This window comes from Plectropomus leopardus, chromosome 10, assembly GCF_026936395.1.
Source record: "Plectropomus leopardus strain MGB_pleo_1.0 chromosome 10, ASM2693639v1, whole genome shotgun sequence".
Lineage (NCBI taxonomy): Eukaryota > Metazoa > Chordata > Actinopteri > Perciformes > Serranidae > Plectropomus > Plectropomus leopardus.
Window position 1 is genome coordinate 11,200,840 of NC_142185.1, and position 16,790 is coordinate 11,217,629.

At 39.8% G+C, this 16,790-nt stretch overlaps 1 protein-coding gene across 1 annotated transcript in view; it reads right to left on the minus strand.

Annotated features, from left to right (window-relative positions):
- wnt6b (wingless-type MMTV integration site family, member 6b) overlaps positions 1–14,991 on the minus strand; it is a 32,082-nt gene extending 17,091 nt beyond the window's left edge. Inside the window, exons 1-2 of the mRNA XM_042494854.2 lie at positions 14,033–14,991; positions 2,184–2,404 (exon numbers count right to left, since the gene is read on the minus strand). Coding sequence (XP_042350788.1) covers positions 2,184–2,404; positions 14,033–14,112 — 301 coding nt within the window. The 5' untranslated portion in view covers positions 14,113–14,991. The remainder of the gene's footprint in view (positions 1–2,183; positions 2,405–14,032) is intronic.
- Positions 14,992–16,790: the final 1,799 nt, after the last annotated feature.

The following is a 16,790-nucleotide window of genomic DNA, read 5'->3' on the forward strand; positions in this document are numbered from 1 at the left end:
GGGTGAATTTGGCATGTAGTGTAAATTTACCTACACATACCTACCTAAACCTAAACCTAAACATACCATTTACAAATGATAAAACACTTCTCCTAACGGATGGACCAGGGGTCAGCAACCTTGGGCTTAACTGAGAGCACATTTGCAGTTAGAGAGTTTCTTGTTAAAATTTTTTAAACTTTTTTTTTTTTTAATGAGAGAGGTTTTTGAAAAGTTCAAGTGCAAGGTATTCCACATATTATTTGTGGCAGCCCTCCATGATAACAACATCTACTGTATTGTAATGACTTCACATTTTTAGAGCTGAACCATACATTAAGACTGTTGTAGGAATATGTCCAGCTTATTGTTTAGTTATTTATTGTACACGTGCTCTGGGCATAGACAGAGCAGTAGAACAACACTCGTGAACAGTTCCAACTGCACTGCATTCACGGACCTGCAAAAAACTTTGAATTTAGAGAGGGGACACAGAATGGTACAAAGAGAAAACAGACACAAAAACACACATATGAAAAATTTGCAACTTTAGCACTGCACTCAATGAGAGCATGGATGTGAATGACATAACATACTGCACGATACTGTGATTTGACTGTACAGGTGGGCCTCTGCTACTTAAAACCAATGCAAACAACACAAGCTTAGGACATAGCCAAGTTTTATGGAGCATTCTGTGTAGCAAGGGTTTTACTTTATATTAATGTGGCACATTGATTAGAAAGTTTAAAAATGGCACTTCCTAACAGTTGCTGGCCCCTGGTATAGACTGACTGTTACAGTGCAAAGATTTGGCTCAGAGGTCTTCTATATTTCAGACTAATGTAATATGTCAACATTTTGGCTTTGTCTCAGCATAAAGCAACAACAGTAAAATGTTTGATGTTAAAAGTTTGCATCACAGTCAAACAGTATTGTACTGCCTGAGAGGATCATGGATTTTTTATGTACACTTAGGCCAAAAAGTAATCACAAGTTTTCCAAAATGGGAAAGTTATACAGCTTTGATGATAAAAAAAAAAATCCAGAAGATTGAAAACAACAATTCAGTACTGACTGTTGTATTGTGGCATGGAAAATTAATATGATTAAAATGCCATCTTCCACTTACTTGAGACATTAATGACAAGCAAGCTAAAAACTTCAGTATGCGCATCTCTCAGCAACTGGACCCAAAATGGGTTTAATAACATGTTTGACACATTTTTTGATGTATATTAATGTCAGCTACTCCCTTATTGTTGACTAAACACATAGATAAAGGCTCTCTGTAGTAGCAGTCAAAGAAGAGACAGGCAGCTCCCTATGAATCTAATCATACTAGAGAAAAACCAACACAGTAATTGGAGAAGACCCAGTGGTGACCCAACATCAGTTATATTACAGACTTCAAAGAGCTGGAGGAAGATGTTAAGAGATCTTAAGAGAGATGTTAAGAGAAAAAGGCAATTTTAGCTGATCATTTCAAGCGTGCCCAATCTGATGAAGAGGAGAGTCAGTCAAGTGTGAATATGTCTGGTCTGAAATACAACAGCTGCCCTTGTCTGTTGGAGTGCCATCAGGCAGGGATCTGACCTCAAGTTGATGTAAGGCCGTCAGCTGCGGTCTTGAGGTCATGGGTTCAAATCCTAAGGTACTCACGGCTGAAAAATGGAACATGACAATATTTTTAATGTGTTTTTTTTTAAACCCTGTGGCAGGCTTTTGGAGGGACTGATGGAGTGAGCCACAAAGATGATTATGGGAATTTATATCTCCCCCATCAGCTTCGTACAAGCAGGTCAATGGTGAAAATCCATATAACTGAGTTACACGAGGCACACAATTCACACAAGTTTTCATTATATGTTCCTGACCAAATCCAAACCACATGTCCTCATATCTAAACAACACATTAGGTCATTTGCCAATGACTCCCAAAAAAACATATATGACCTTGGTACGAGTGAAGATCGCAAATACTAACAGTCGCAGCTTTAAACACATTGTTAACGTTTTGAGACGGAGTTACATTGATCTTCCAATCTAACTCTGAACAAGAAGCGAATAAGCATATTTTCCAAAATAGTCAAACTATTGCTTTAAGTATATATAAATGGCAATCCATACTAGATATTAGCAGGAAGAGACAAGGGGAAAGAGAGACACAGAGGTAGTTATCAACACATTCCACCCTCACTCACCTTGCTGCAGTATTTTGCCAAAATACTTGTTGTGGCTGGTGCAGTTCCACCGGCGGTACCTGAACTGGTACTGGCACTCCCTGACGCCCAGCCTGGCTCCTTTGGCCACCTCACTGACAATCTCTGGCTGAGTCTGGCACAGCTCAGCCTGCTTCCCCGCCAGGCGCTTCGCCTTCCTACAAATGCTGTTGGGGTCCATCACCAGCGGACTGCCCACCGCCCTGGAAAAGTTTAAACAAAGTTAAACAAGAGAGGAGAACAATCTCTTAGTAACATGAATAGTTCCCACTTTTCTTTTTGGTGAGCAACACCTGTTAACTTAATCACACAGTAGACAATGTGGCCGCACTCATCAGCAGCCACAAACCAAATGCAAGCTCAGTTCGTTCTGTGGCTGCTAAGCCTGCCAACTCTACCCACCACTTCTCAGCTGCGGCGACAATGTGCTTCTTGAATAGGCACGTGGGAGACAACAGAGCACAGAGTTTCCCATAGACATCTCAGCTCTGACGTCACATTCGCAAGTCTGTATTTTGCCATTGGACTGAAATCGGGAGAACTGTGTGGTCCTCACAGAGTTGGAAGTGAAACAGTTGGAAGCTTCTTAACAGACAGGCCGTTTACTGTTGATCTTAATGCTGAGTTGATTTTGGTAAACCAGAAGGCAGACTTTCTAGATTTCCATCTCTCTGGAGATTCTGTAGCAGTTAAGAACTTCACCGCTTAAACCACACGTACCCCTCAAATCAGCGCTGCTAAAACAATTCCCAGATTAAACCCATTGAAATGAAAAACGTGCATATTATATTACTAAAGAGGGAACAAAAAATGAATGTTTAAATGTGTAAATCAAGCATGCCTCGTGTAGTTAAAATATTTAAACCATTAAAATACATATACATACATCTCACATTTGATGAATACAGATCCTAGACCTCCTTAATAGCTTTGACAGATGAGTGTATATAATAAAGATAAATAGTTTATTCTAACTCTTAATGGGGAAGAAGGGCTTGGCTCAAGCACTTAGAAGCACTGCCAGCGTTTGTGGCCACTTCAGTGGCATAACAGGAAAGTGGCTTTATGAGATGACTTTATTTCCATTCTTTTCCTCCTCGCTCTGCCTTAGCTGTCCCCCACCGATCCCCTCTACACTGTTCACTTTACATACACTCAATTGCTGTTCTCACATCCCCCCTTTTATTTACTCCATCTCTTTCTGCAAGTCTTCTCCAAAGCTGACTTTAACTCATAGAATCTCTCCATAACTTAAAGTTTTACCATGACACAGGAGTCAGGAGGGGTATACATGACATAGAGAGGGAGTGCAAAAGACTGAGAGTGAGCAAAAGACTACCTCATAGGTTTTCATTCAGCCTTGTCCCTGTTAATCGCACCGCCTGATATCATTCATCTGCTTCGAGAGTTTGTTTTAAGAAGCAGAACAAACACTCTCGCCAATCCCCTCTCCTGGCGGTCTGATACCAAGCAAGAACACACACACATGCATGCACATTCATCCTTGCACTCTCAGTCCCTGTGTTTTGGAAGTTTTTGGAAATCTATTTTCATTATAATGAAGCTATTTATATGACAGACTAACATGTCAACACATGATAGAATGAAAACACCATTTGCAGGGAATCTTTTGCCTGCCTCTTAGCCAATAACATCATGGAAAGGAAGATCCAAAGGCAAACTGCCCAAATACTGTTATCCACTAGGACTTAAACATGTGATAATGGCTGGCAGCTTGGATTACAGTTATGGTTTCCTTGTAATCCATTCTAATAATTCAACTTGTCTGGAGATTAGGGGGGTATGTATCTAATCCTTTAGTGTGAGTCATGATATCTGGTACATAATGTTGAAATCATACTAAAAGACAATAAGTGCATCGTCACATATGCTTGTATGTGACGATGCACTTATTGTCTTTTAGTATGATCAAATACATGCGTCAAAGCATGCATGCACTGTCTACACAGATGCACACACATATCTGTACGAACACTCCCAGGGACACCCACTGCTGCATTCCTTCTATGATTATTGAGAGTGTATTGACAACATCGCTATGGAAACAATGCTGTATTTTCAATACAGGTGTTCTGTGTGTACTGTGTACTGTGTGTGTGAGTGTGCGTGTGTGGGTGTGTTTGTCAATGTGTGTGTTCTCCTCAAGTGTGTGTGTGGAAGTGACACGGATAATGAAATCATACAGACAGTCTGTATGTGTTAATTAGCAGGTACAAGTACAATACTTAGCAACGAACACTCCCTCTCAACAACCACTCATTATATGCCCACTGCTATCAGGCTGTGTGTGTGTGTATGTGTGTGTGTGTGTGTGTGTGTGTGTGTGTGTAGGTGTGTGTGTGTGACACAGAGAGAGAGAGAGAGATGCATGCAAGTGTATTTCCGTACAGTATGTGTAGATTTTATGGATGTGAGAAAAAGAATTTGGTTTGCTTGTATATGCCTTTGTGTGTCTGTGCGTGTGCACGTGCCAGGGGCAGCGCTGGGAAGCCAGCTCTGTCAGCAGCTCACAATAGCCAGCCTGGTTTTTACAATGGGAGGTGTAGAGTTGTAAAACTAGTGAATGTACTGGATGCAGTTTGGATGGTGTCCTGGAAGCAAAAGACAGAGACAGTTAGAGGGCTTTGACAACAAACTCTTTTTGCACAAAAGCAAATTTTGCAAAGAGGACTGGTGAAAAACATTATTTTCTAGTGAAAGATCAGATGCCACAATAGTTGTAAAACAGCAAGTTTTGTGTACTAACGCACATTGTACTAAATTTTGGTAATTTGCATACACTTTCACTCTGAGTAGTGAATCAAAGGCCTACTGATTACATATTAAAGACACTTTGATTACATTTTTTGCTTTCATTTTGTTCAGTTTCCATGTTTGACATTGAATGTGAAGATTAGTTCCAGATATTAGGGGAGACACAGTTCACTCTCTAATGTATTTCTCTGTCATAATTTATGTAACACTATTCTATTTAGAAGTAAATTAATGTTTAGGGTTTCAGCTGAAAATACATTTGTGTTTATGGTAACAATCTTCTTTTTTTTTAATTAGGCAATTTGTGATAAATGTAATCTTGTGCCTTTGTGTCAAACCCCAGCAAATATTATGGGGTTGGTTGGTACACTGTTTAAATTCTATAGTTACGAAAAACAAAATGAAACAACCATGAAACAAAATATGAGCATTTACTTCACTATCTGTGAATACAGTTTGAGTTGTAACTGTGTAACTATTTTACAATTGGTTTGCACATGTGACAACCAACCCAAAAATCAGTGTGTCAATCAACCCCACTCACATTGGACCCGACTTTCTAATGAATTTATATCAGCCAGCTAACAATACTCATCACAGATTGCCAAATAGTATATCACAATGTATCTGATACCAACGTTTAACCTGAAATACCACACTTCCAGTGTTCCTGTGTAACACAGTTTTATAATAAGCTAAGTTCACAGACCACTTTTTACTTTCGATACTATAAAACTGAAATGTCACCCTCACCAAAAAGTTAGTGACTCTCAGATGTTTTAACATAGAAGATGAGTGCAGATGAAGGAAGCAAACATTTTTATGTTTGACTTCAAAGGACCGAAAAATAGCTGTGCACCAACCAATCTCTGTAGCCAACAAACCCCGGTCTTCCCTACGACTTTATGTAGTACTGGTATGTAGCAGGTCTGGATTCAGACAAATGTATATGGATTTGGAAATTATCTTATGAGCAGTAACTTCTAAATTTCCTCTCTCATTCAGATGCTTTAATTTGCTAAATCATGCAACTTAAGTAATTTCAACAGTTTCTTCTTATGACTAAGCAGTTGCACAAACACGGCAAGGGGATATTGGAAACGATGGAGAGAGACATTTTTCAGAGAAACAAGCACGTGTAAAACTTGAAACTGGTTGGAGGTTTGTTTACATACCTGATCATTGTTTAAGTAAAGTGAGTTTTAACAATTAAGACAGATATGAAATTAAGTATTTTAAAGTGGGTACTTCAAAACAAAATTATGAAATCCTTTTGACACAGTACGATGAAGTCAGCCCTTAATTTTAGTTCAAGGCTGTTTTGATAATCCCCACTGGAGTGTCTTCAGTATAAGTTTAGAAACAAGACATGATGGGAGGAGAATGGGAATGTAGTCTGAATCGGAAAGTGGAGTGAACTGAGGTGGAAAAGCGCATTGCTGGTGATATACCCAAAAATGGGGTGCAATAATTGGATAATAGGATGACTGGAAGCGCCCAGCATTCTTGCCCTTGTTTGGAGATTAGTACTTAAAAGTGTGCATCCCTGCGAGGCTGAAGACGATATGGGAATACTTCATTGTCGAATTCAAAAAGTGCATGTGGGCAGTTACAAAGAAAAGCAGAACTGTTTTCAATGAAATGATCAGCGCTTGGGAGGCTTGAGGAGGTTTAAGTGCAAAATATGGCATTCATGCATGCCAAATGCAGTTTTGTCTACTCTGTTATAGTTTTAATGGAACAGTACCTGACAGAATTTGGCACTTAAGTAATGTTCTTTATATCTTGTACTGTATACCACATACAACTTTTAGCCTGACTCAGATCCTATCACAAAAATGTTTGTACTCCGCTCTGTGGCCTTCTGCAGGCTCAAGCTAAGATAAAAAAGAAAATACTATCTACTGTATCATATAAAGATGAAAAAGACCCTCTTGAAGCTCTGATATTCATAATAGAGTGCTTCAAGTGGATATATACATACATACATATTCCAATGCAGTTGCACACAACGCCTTGCATATAGAGCACACACACGCACATTTGTCCAAGCAAACGCTACTGTGCGGGCATGCACAGAGATAAAATGTACACTTAGAGAAGGAACTACAAAGCCAGACAGTAATCAGATCTTTTTCATGCAAAGTGCTACTGTCATTTATGATACAACTCTTGAACTGATAACTCTTTGCAAAACACTGTCTAGAACGTGTAGTCATTGATGTTATCGGGGTGTTAAAGAAACACTGTCTCGCATGAATAGTTCTTCATGATGATTAAGTCTCAAAACAGAAATGGCAGGTAAAAGATAAAACTAGACAAAGCAACAAAAACATCCAAATCCAAAGCACTGACAGCAGCACTACCACCTGCGGCAAGCTGCGTCAAACCTTTACCTTGCTTTTATTACTTAAAAATTCTAAAAAAAAAGCTCATATCAGTGACATGTTTTTACATTTGTTTCTGTTATTCATATTGTGGCTGTAAAGTTGGGGAAGGGGGATGGACCAAGATTTCTTAGAAATAGATGCCTTATTCAGTGTTTTCGGAGCCCAGAGGTGGGTCAGAAAGAGATTAAACATTAGTGCTCAGAGCAACCTCAGGTTTCATTAAGGATCTCACGGCACCATAGATAAAGTGCTGTACTGTACAGGGCCCTTCTTTTTTTTTTCACTCCGCCCACGAATGAGTGAATTTCATCCCTCCTTAATCCCTCAAGTATGCTGGAGATGAAGACAGTCACGACAAGCGCTAGTCTGAGACGCCAGAGTGAGAGAGGAAAATAAAAAGGGTCAAAGAGAGACAGCTAAGGAGAGTGTCTGGAGATAGAAAGAAATGGTGGAGGGTTTCATTGTAAGATAAGAATGACATACGGAGAGATAGAGGGATGATAAAGTGATATGGAAATGGAGATAAAAAATCAAAACACATGTTTAATTTGTCCGATGTCCCAAATAAAGAACATGGATGTGAACAAATCCAGCAGTTTTCAAGCGTCCCTGTGAGGACAGTGTCATTGAGGTCTCTATGTCCTCAATAAGTGCTTTCCTGGTTTCCTGACCCTGCAGTCTGGAACACATCGATCACTTTCAAGCATGTTTGATCATGTTGTTTTTGCTGATGTAACACAAGGTTGGGGAACAATGAAGTCTGCCTAAATAAAACGTCTCAGCATTCATAATTTGTATTGCACCCATTTTAAATAGCAGCAATAAAGTGTGACCAAGGGGAAACCAACACCAACAAACCAATTTCACTAAAGGAAAACATTCACAAGTTTGTTCTGTTGTAACAGCTTGGTACAGTGGCACACCCAACAGCACAGAAAGCCAAAAGATACAAATTGTCCGAGAATGCATATATTTAGATGAAAAGTAGAGGCAGGAAAGGTGTGTGGATGTTTGCGGGGCTTATCAACCTATTAAATATATGGAGAGCAAAGCTGGATGACAATGTGAAACCTGGTGCTCATTTAAGGCAGAAAAGTATGTCTGATACTGAATAGCTCATATTAAACAATCTGTCTTTTAGTCATTTGTTTATCCAAATACACAATACGTGAATAACATAAACAAGCACCTTTGACTAGCTGTGGCATGTTGCTACTGTCTCAGAGATGCTACAGAGATGCTACTTACACCTTTGTCAGTGATGTCTTTCTGAAAATCAGCCGGTATGAATATTTCTAAAAAACGATATAATACAGTGCCCCAGGGATTATGTTTTTCTGTAGGCCAACCCAGAATGTAATGTTGCCCTGGTTCCATTATCATAATGTCTTTGGGATTTTTCTGTTTTTGTTTTTGATTTTGATTTTGTTTTATTGCAGAAAATAAGCTCTGTGGTAAAAAAAAAAAAAAAAAAACCATTGATGATACTTATACGCTTTGTGCTGCAAGATAATCTTCACAAAGGACCACCACTTTCAGGATTTTTGAAGCCTAAATGCAATCACCAGAAGTAAGAAGCTACTGCTGGGCCATAACAAACTACACTACGGTTGCGTCGCAGCATGATGACATATCGGCTCATGTAGCTACGTGTTAGCAACTTTTTAAGACACATTAAAGTTTCAAAGTTTGCAAGTGGGGTATTTTCTGTAAAATACCCATTAGAAAAAGACACCCTTTTGCTTGTTTATTCAGTGTCTTAGCCGCTCCAAGTCACTGCACGTTACATAGTCATTAACACTTAGATATTTTATATTTTATTATGACAGGCTGATCTGGTGCATGGCGGACACTAAAAGCAGACTTTCTCCCAGAAGACTGGTGTTTGGGATCATGTGGAAACAAGGGAATTTTGAGTTTTAAGGAACTTTGTCACTATGTTTCTTCCTACTCGTAAGGTAACTTTACTTGCCTAAACCTAACCAATGTAAGATTATGTACAATCTCACATTAAGTACATAACATCATTCATAAGAACCATTATATGAGGATGTGTTGCATATCCTGCTCAGCCAATCAAGTTTGTGCATTCTGATAAGCATTATGACTCAGATCAAGTAGGTGAGAGAATGAGAGAAAATTGTCGGAGAAAAAATAGTCAAAGAAAAGTAATTTCACATTATGTGTTCTAAAGACCAAAAAGTAGACCACAAAAACACCGCTTTTCATCAAGAATGGACAGACTTCCATGTTCTTACATTATATACATTATTATTTTGTGCTCCTAAAGTTATGCCATGAGAAACAGTTTTCTAATGAGACTTCTGGTGTTTCTCTAAGAAGTGACTGTCAAATCTGAGGCTATAATCCTCATTGTTCTAAATTTTAGGCAGTCTGACAAATGAGAGCAGATCAGAAAACTGTGATAAAAAAGTGACATGAACAGTAACATATAAACAGTGAGGAAGAACCAGAGAGGACTCCACACAACAGCAACTTTACGCAGTTATCTGAGAAGCATCAGAACTACAGCTTGCAATGTTACATTTACGTTTCAAACTGGCTTCTGCCAACCCCAGAACAGTGAGAACAGTTTTTGCCCTTCCTCTTTGACTTGTGGAGACATTTTGACATTTCTTGGACCATTTTTACCCGCTGCCCGATATATTTCTGACACTGGAACGTATTTAAAGTATGAATGCCTGCAAACATTAATGCATGCACAAAAGCACAGACCCACACACATAAACACATTTAATTCAGTTCTCTCCCTGATGCCAAACCCACATCGTCATTTAATCTTTATCTGTACCCATCTCCCTGGTCCTGATTAGACATCCAGCTTTTCAGACCAGGAGTGGAGTGGACAAGATAAGATCTGTTACAATGAAACTCTCCTCTGGTGATGATGGCAGTTCTGGTTGTAGAGCCTGTGCGTGCGTCTATGTGCGTGTGCATATATTTTCCCATAACTGTATGACTGAATGAGTGCATTTGTACATCTCTGAGTGCATGTTAAACAGATTAAGCGGGATCCAGTGGTAGGAGATGTATTTGGACTGACACACACATAAACACTAAGGAGAAAGCTGAAACACACATACACATATGCAATGTGTGTGCACCTGTAGGCCTGTGGCACGCTCCAGGCGGGCTGTCCGCCAGACTGGGGCTGTGACAGACACACACATACACACATAGAGCAGTTGGCCCTGCTAAGCACTACAGTCAAAACCAGCATATGAGAGCAAAGGCATTCCTCACTCCTCTGAGTCTCTGCACTCTCTGCTCTCAGGCCAAATGATTAGAGTGCTCTAATCAGCAGAGGCTCTGAAAGGACAGCTATCTCCCCGCATTTCATCTCTCTCACTCTACATCTATCACTGCGGCTCTCTCTCTCTTCCCTCAGCGACAACCTATCTGTATGATAGGTATTTTCCTTCAAGTATGGCTAAAAGACATACAGGAACATTGAAGAGGAGCGAGTATGAGACAGGCAAAGAGAGATGTATTGATGGTATGTCCAGCAACTTTCAACAGAGAGCATCATTGTCTTGGCAGACAGGGGAGCAACCCACAGGTGTGGCTTCACCCTAGCTGCACCACAGTCGGCCACTGTGTGTGTATGAGTGTGTGAAGCTGTGCACTTGTGTGTCTGTGCAAGGGAGCCAGGGAACAAGTGAGTGAGTGAAAGAAGATGACAATGTATGTCAGTGGGGATAAAAAGGAAGTAGCTGATTTCTTAGTGTTGATTCCCTTAATCCACTAAAGCTTTATTTAAAATGAATGTCCTGAGTCGTGTAGAATGTGCTGCTGATGGAACGCTGACATGGACAGATATTGGATATATTTTAACACAAGAAGCTTTGAAGAGTCTTACAGATTCAGCTACATACATTTCAATGCATCATTTGTGTTTTATTACTTGTTTCTTAGTCTAACATAAAGACAAATGATGCTTTGGTTGGTAATAATGGTACAATTATTTTTAAAGGTTAAAATATTTACAGCATCATAGTATTCTTATGGTACTGTATATATCGTCTCATGTTGGTGTTTTTTTAATTATTTTTTTAATTAAATGACAGAACTAAACCAAAATAGACCAAGTGTTTGAAAGCAATGTACATGTACACAGCTGACCCCTGGAGGGACACTGTTTTTCCCTCTCCTTCCCCCCACAGTGGGGTCACAGCGCAGTTCAGCTACAGACATGCACCCCTCTGGCTAAACGTGACATGTCTATAGCCCTTTTTACACAGAGACTGCACTATGGGATGGCTACAAAGTTCCTTCTTTATGCCTCCAAACAACTGCAGCATCAAGCTGCTCCAGTGTGTGATTTTAGACAGCATGCCAGCACCGTGGATGCAAGAGTGGCATGACGGTTGTGACAACAGTCTCGGCCTCTAGTATTAAATGCGCATAAGCATCCCTTTATAAATGATAATCACAGCAAAACATGGCAATAACAATCATTTACCAATCCTTTGATATGATAGGTTATCTCATCTTCTCAGAGGGAAAAGAGCCCCTGGGCCTCATTGTTTTTCCAAAACTACTAATGCTACTGTTCTTCTTTGAGTTACCGGCTAACTGATATGACCTTCTTTTTAAATCTCCTATGGTGGCTTGCACGAATAATGCGCTGTCTAAATGTCACACCTGTCCTGCATGGTTTTGTCCCATTTTGTCTTGTCGACTTAAAAAGGCAAGACAGCTCTATCCTCTCATTCTGCAATCATAGAAAAGTGGCAAAATGCCAGTTTATGCCATCCTTGTACAGGCAATGTAAAAGGGGTTTATAGTGATATTTACACCCTCCATCTGCACCAAGACACCTTATGATCATAAACTACTGATTCAACACAGCAGCGTATCTGTTTTCCTGATAAATAGGTAGCATTTTTGAACCAAGATCCAGTTACTGTTTAACCCCTTATACATCAAAATAATATATAGAGGTGAACAAAATATGAATCTCACTTTATGAAAACACACTAGCAATAATGACAGAAAGCATAAGGTTGACAGACAGAGGTTTACCTAGCTGAGACTCTACAGAGTTACTGGATTATGTCCGTCCCTTTCCTTAACATACGTTTGCTTTGGTGAACTGTTGTAGTTTGCCAACAAAAATAGAGGACAAAGACCAGATTTTTAACTGTTCAGGTATCTTAAGTGTGGATGCAGATCTTTATGAAAACATCCCAAGAACAAGAGTATGAATACACATTGATTATAGATGCATTTTTTTTTTCATTCAGTTTCACCTCAGAGGGTAAAATGCTTTCCAACAGAACCTTGAACCTTTGTCGTCCAACTTATGGTCCATCTGCACGCAATGTTAACTCCACATTTACAACAGGAAGAAAAACGTCCTTACACCAAATCATTTTTTCCTTTCCATACCCATTAAATTCTGTAGATACTGAGGGAAACTATTAATTTTTCCCAACAATGTAATACTAATAAATCCCCACAGGCTACCTGCGTTTACCTCACATCAAAAATGATCGCATACAAAGTGACACAATAATGGAAAAGTTCACGTCCTCTGAAGCTGCCTGTCCATCTGTCTTACAAGGACATTCAGCCAACTTACAGCCTCTGTGACACTACAACCCACATTGACCTTGACTGGGCTGTGAATGAACAGTGGGAGGATTCGCTGGAGAAAAAAAAATCACAAAGCTTCACATTCAAACACTGCCGCTTTACAGAAGTGTGTGTGTGTGTGTGTGTGTGAGAGAGAGAGAGAGAGTGAGTGAGAAAGAGAGAGGGAAAGACAGCCAGATATATTGGATGTTGTCTAATGAAACACTGCACACAAGATAGTGAAAGCAGCAGACAGAAACCCATATAGATAGAAAACATGTTATCAGCAGATCTGCAGTGTCTGTCTGTCTGTCTGTCTGTCTGACTGTCACACACCTTGCAGAGCTGAGCCTATATGGATTGTTTTATGATGACATATCCACTGTGCCTAGAGGGCCACCTGACATTCCTGACTCCGAACCCCTACTACACGCGCACACACGCACACACACCACCTCTACCATTCTCCCTGTCCTCCCTCCTCTATGTGTTACTGCAGGCGATGAACAGCAGACACCTCTCTCACCACCCAGTTTCTCTGTCTGTCTGTCCTTCACCCTGGGGACCCATATTTCCCAGTCAAACTGAGACACATTTGGGCTTGAGGGTGATTTTTTTAATGTGTTATGCTTTTTTTTATTCATTTTTTAAAGCATAACAAGAATTAAGTGTGAATAATTTTAATTGAATTGTTTGATTAAATAATAATTATTATTATTATTGTGTTTTTATGTGTGTGCATATATATATTATTACATTAAATAAGTTTTATTCTAACATGTGGGCATGAAACATCTTTTATCATCACTTATTCATCTGGTTATGAATTTCAACCATTAATATGATGATCACATGTGATCTGAAGCTCCTTGTGTATCCTGAGTATTTAGGTGAAAAGCCGGTAAACTAATGCCGAGCGATGTTGCTGTAGGTAAACACAGAAAACATGCTTACGCCCCATTTTTGTGCGCAGAAATCAAATAAAACCAAGTCAGGTAAGATTAAGTCCCTGGCTGACACGAAACAGAGAAACACAAAACACGTGGTAAATAAATACAGAGCACTTACCACCAAAGTCCGATGATATTGACCGGACAGAGCAAAATAAAGAACAGGGCCAGTTGGATCCGTGAGAGACGAACCGTCATGGTGAACGCAGCAAATCCTCGAGGAGCAAAGTTTAAAGTACTGAAGAGCTCAGCCAACACCGAGTTGGATTATTTCTTAAATACATAGGAGGTCCTTGTGGGTTTTTTTCCCTTCTGACGGTGGCAAAAGCTCACTGGAAACTGTCTGTCAACAAGAGCGCAAAAAGTTCCTCATCCAACTCCTCTTCTGTGGGGCGCATCTTAATGCGCAACAAAGTTGGTCAAGAGGCTACTGATGAGATGTCCGCTTTCAAAGGTGTGGTTAACCTCTTCATTGTCGTTCTGCTCCATCTGTCGCAGCGCATCACATGCTTTCAAGACGAGAAACCAGAAGTGACTCCAAGCGGTGAAGTCCTCTGACGGCGAAATAGCGCGCGGTGGTTCTGAAGACACTCGGAAGCTCGCCACTCTTTGCGGAATATGTAAAACAATTACATGATATAAAACAAGAAGAATAGCACTGCTGCCTTTTTATGATAGACAATCGTTTGGGTGATCCTGGATGTATGTCCTGCTCCACGCGCCGTGAAATGACGCACTGATGAACTTGGTGGAGTAGTTTTCGGTGCGCACCGGCTGCAGGTAGAGACGTCTGTGTGCCACAGTCTGTCGATGTGTTTTCTTTGGATGATAAAGGGAGGAAAAATGCGCTCGTCTTCTTCCACCTCGGTGTGACGTCGCTCCGGGCGAAGCGAAATCCTCGCTGTCACTCAGAGAGGGAGAGAGAAAGAAACTGCAATTAGTTTCAGGAGGTCCCGGCTGAGAGGAGAGAGGGGGTAAACACACACACACACACCTGTCATACAGTGTGTTTGCGGTGGACCCGAAATCAGAGCTTAAGGGATGAGGTGATGTCAGCACAGGTGTGGTGGTACCTTTCTGATATCAGTGCCAAAAGACTGGTAATCTGGTGTCTTGTCATGTCTTTTCTTTGGCTAAAGCTTAAAAGATGGCTTTATTTTTCTACTTCACTGTGGTTGGAAGAGAAAACAATTGTTTCGCGTTTATCTTTTGTACACACAAGAGGCCAAAGTTGTCCTCAAGGAGAATACATCTTTTTGTTCTGCATTCCCAAATGCAGAACATACACACACACACAAATATATGTGTGTGTGTGTGTGTGTGTGTGTGCGTGCGCGCAGGGAGTGGGTAGTATTATCACCTATCTGGCCAAGGGCATATCCATTGAAATCCAACACCACTGTACTGTAGTCGCCCATAAAAGCCCCGACACCCGACTTCGTTCCACTGCAGTGATGCAATCAATCACATGTGTAACACGCGGCGCACTCACCCAGTTAAGCACCACTGTCTTTCACAAGGGCCCATTTATCATAGAGGTGGCCAGATTGGGCCTCTGAAAATTTTGGGATGGCACACCAGATCCAAAAGCCACAACTGAAATCCAGGAGTTCCACAGTGCTGTTAAAGTATTGCTAAGGAATTGCTAATTATCTAATGTGGAGATGATGATACAGCAGCAATTGCTTGGGGGCAAAACTGCAAGGGCCATGGTTCTACTCACCTATATGCACAACCCATACCCATCCTCTTACTTAAGCCTTTGAAACCTGAGCAATTTGGCCTGATTTCTGTCAAAAACATGGGAAGATGGCAATGAGCAACGGAAGAAGAAAGGAACGAAAAATTAGCAAGAAATAAGTAAAAACAAGTAAAAAACAATAAGTAAATGACCTGAAAAAGTTGTTTAAAAATTACAATAATTCGGTAAAATAATTTCAAATATGTGGTTATGATAATTAGAATTCTTTTTCCCCTTAGCATTCACCCCTAGTATTTTTAAAAATTATTTTTAAATCTACTTTTTTCTTGCAATATGTGATACATTTATTATCAAGTTGCTCAAGCCTTTTTTCGAATGTTTTTAAAAGAAATCACACCAATTTGCTCAGGGTTGAAAGGTTTGAATACTTGTTAAAGGCATCTGGAAGTAGCACAAGAAAAGTGGTGTTGCTCCAGGTTTCAGCAGGTTAAGTTTGACAGTAAAACGTGATGCATTTTGAAGTTAGACACAATGTTTTAAATGTCCAGCCTTTGATAACTGCTCTATTGCCGGTTTATTCATCTGGTCTGTTTGTTTTGGAGAGAAAGAGACCTCTGCAGATAATTCAGCTCCCGGTAAAATCCTACTGAACATTGAACATTGAAGGAATCCTAACCAACAAAGGTTTCAGCCGGTTGCAATCAGCAAATCATCACAACTAGATGCCATTAAATCCTTCACATTGGTCCTTTAACCCTTTGAAACCTGGAATAACATCAGTTTTCTCATGATGCTATTATAATTAATTACTATAATATATTTTTTTTATCAATCTATATATTTATATATTTTGTTTTTTACCCTTTTTAGTTTTTTCTTTTCTTTTTGTTTTTTGCGTAATATTAGGCAGTTTTGTATAACTTGTATCTTGTAACTTCTTCAGATGGTTTTGAAAGAATTTGAGGCTTTTAAAGGGTTAAATAAATACAATGAAGTCATATTTTACTCAAAGTGGAAACACTTCAACTCAAAGTGTAATTTTTGCCCCATACTCTGCAAAATATGGAGCCTGACCCGTAGTGGCAGGTTTCATTTATTTATCCAAACTTTTCATCCATTGAAATATTTTTGTGTGTCAGTGCCATATGCAAGGGTTGAAACAACTTGAAACAAA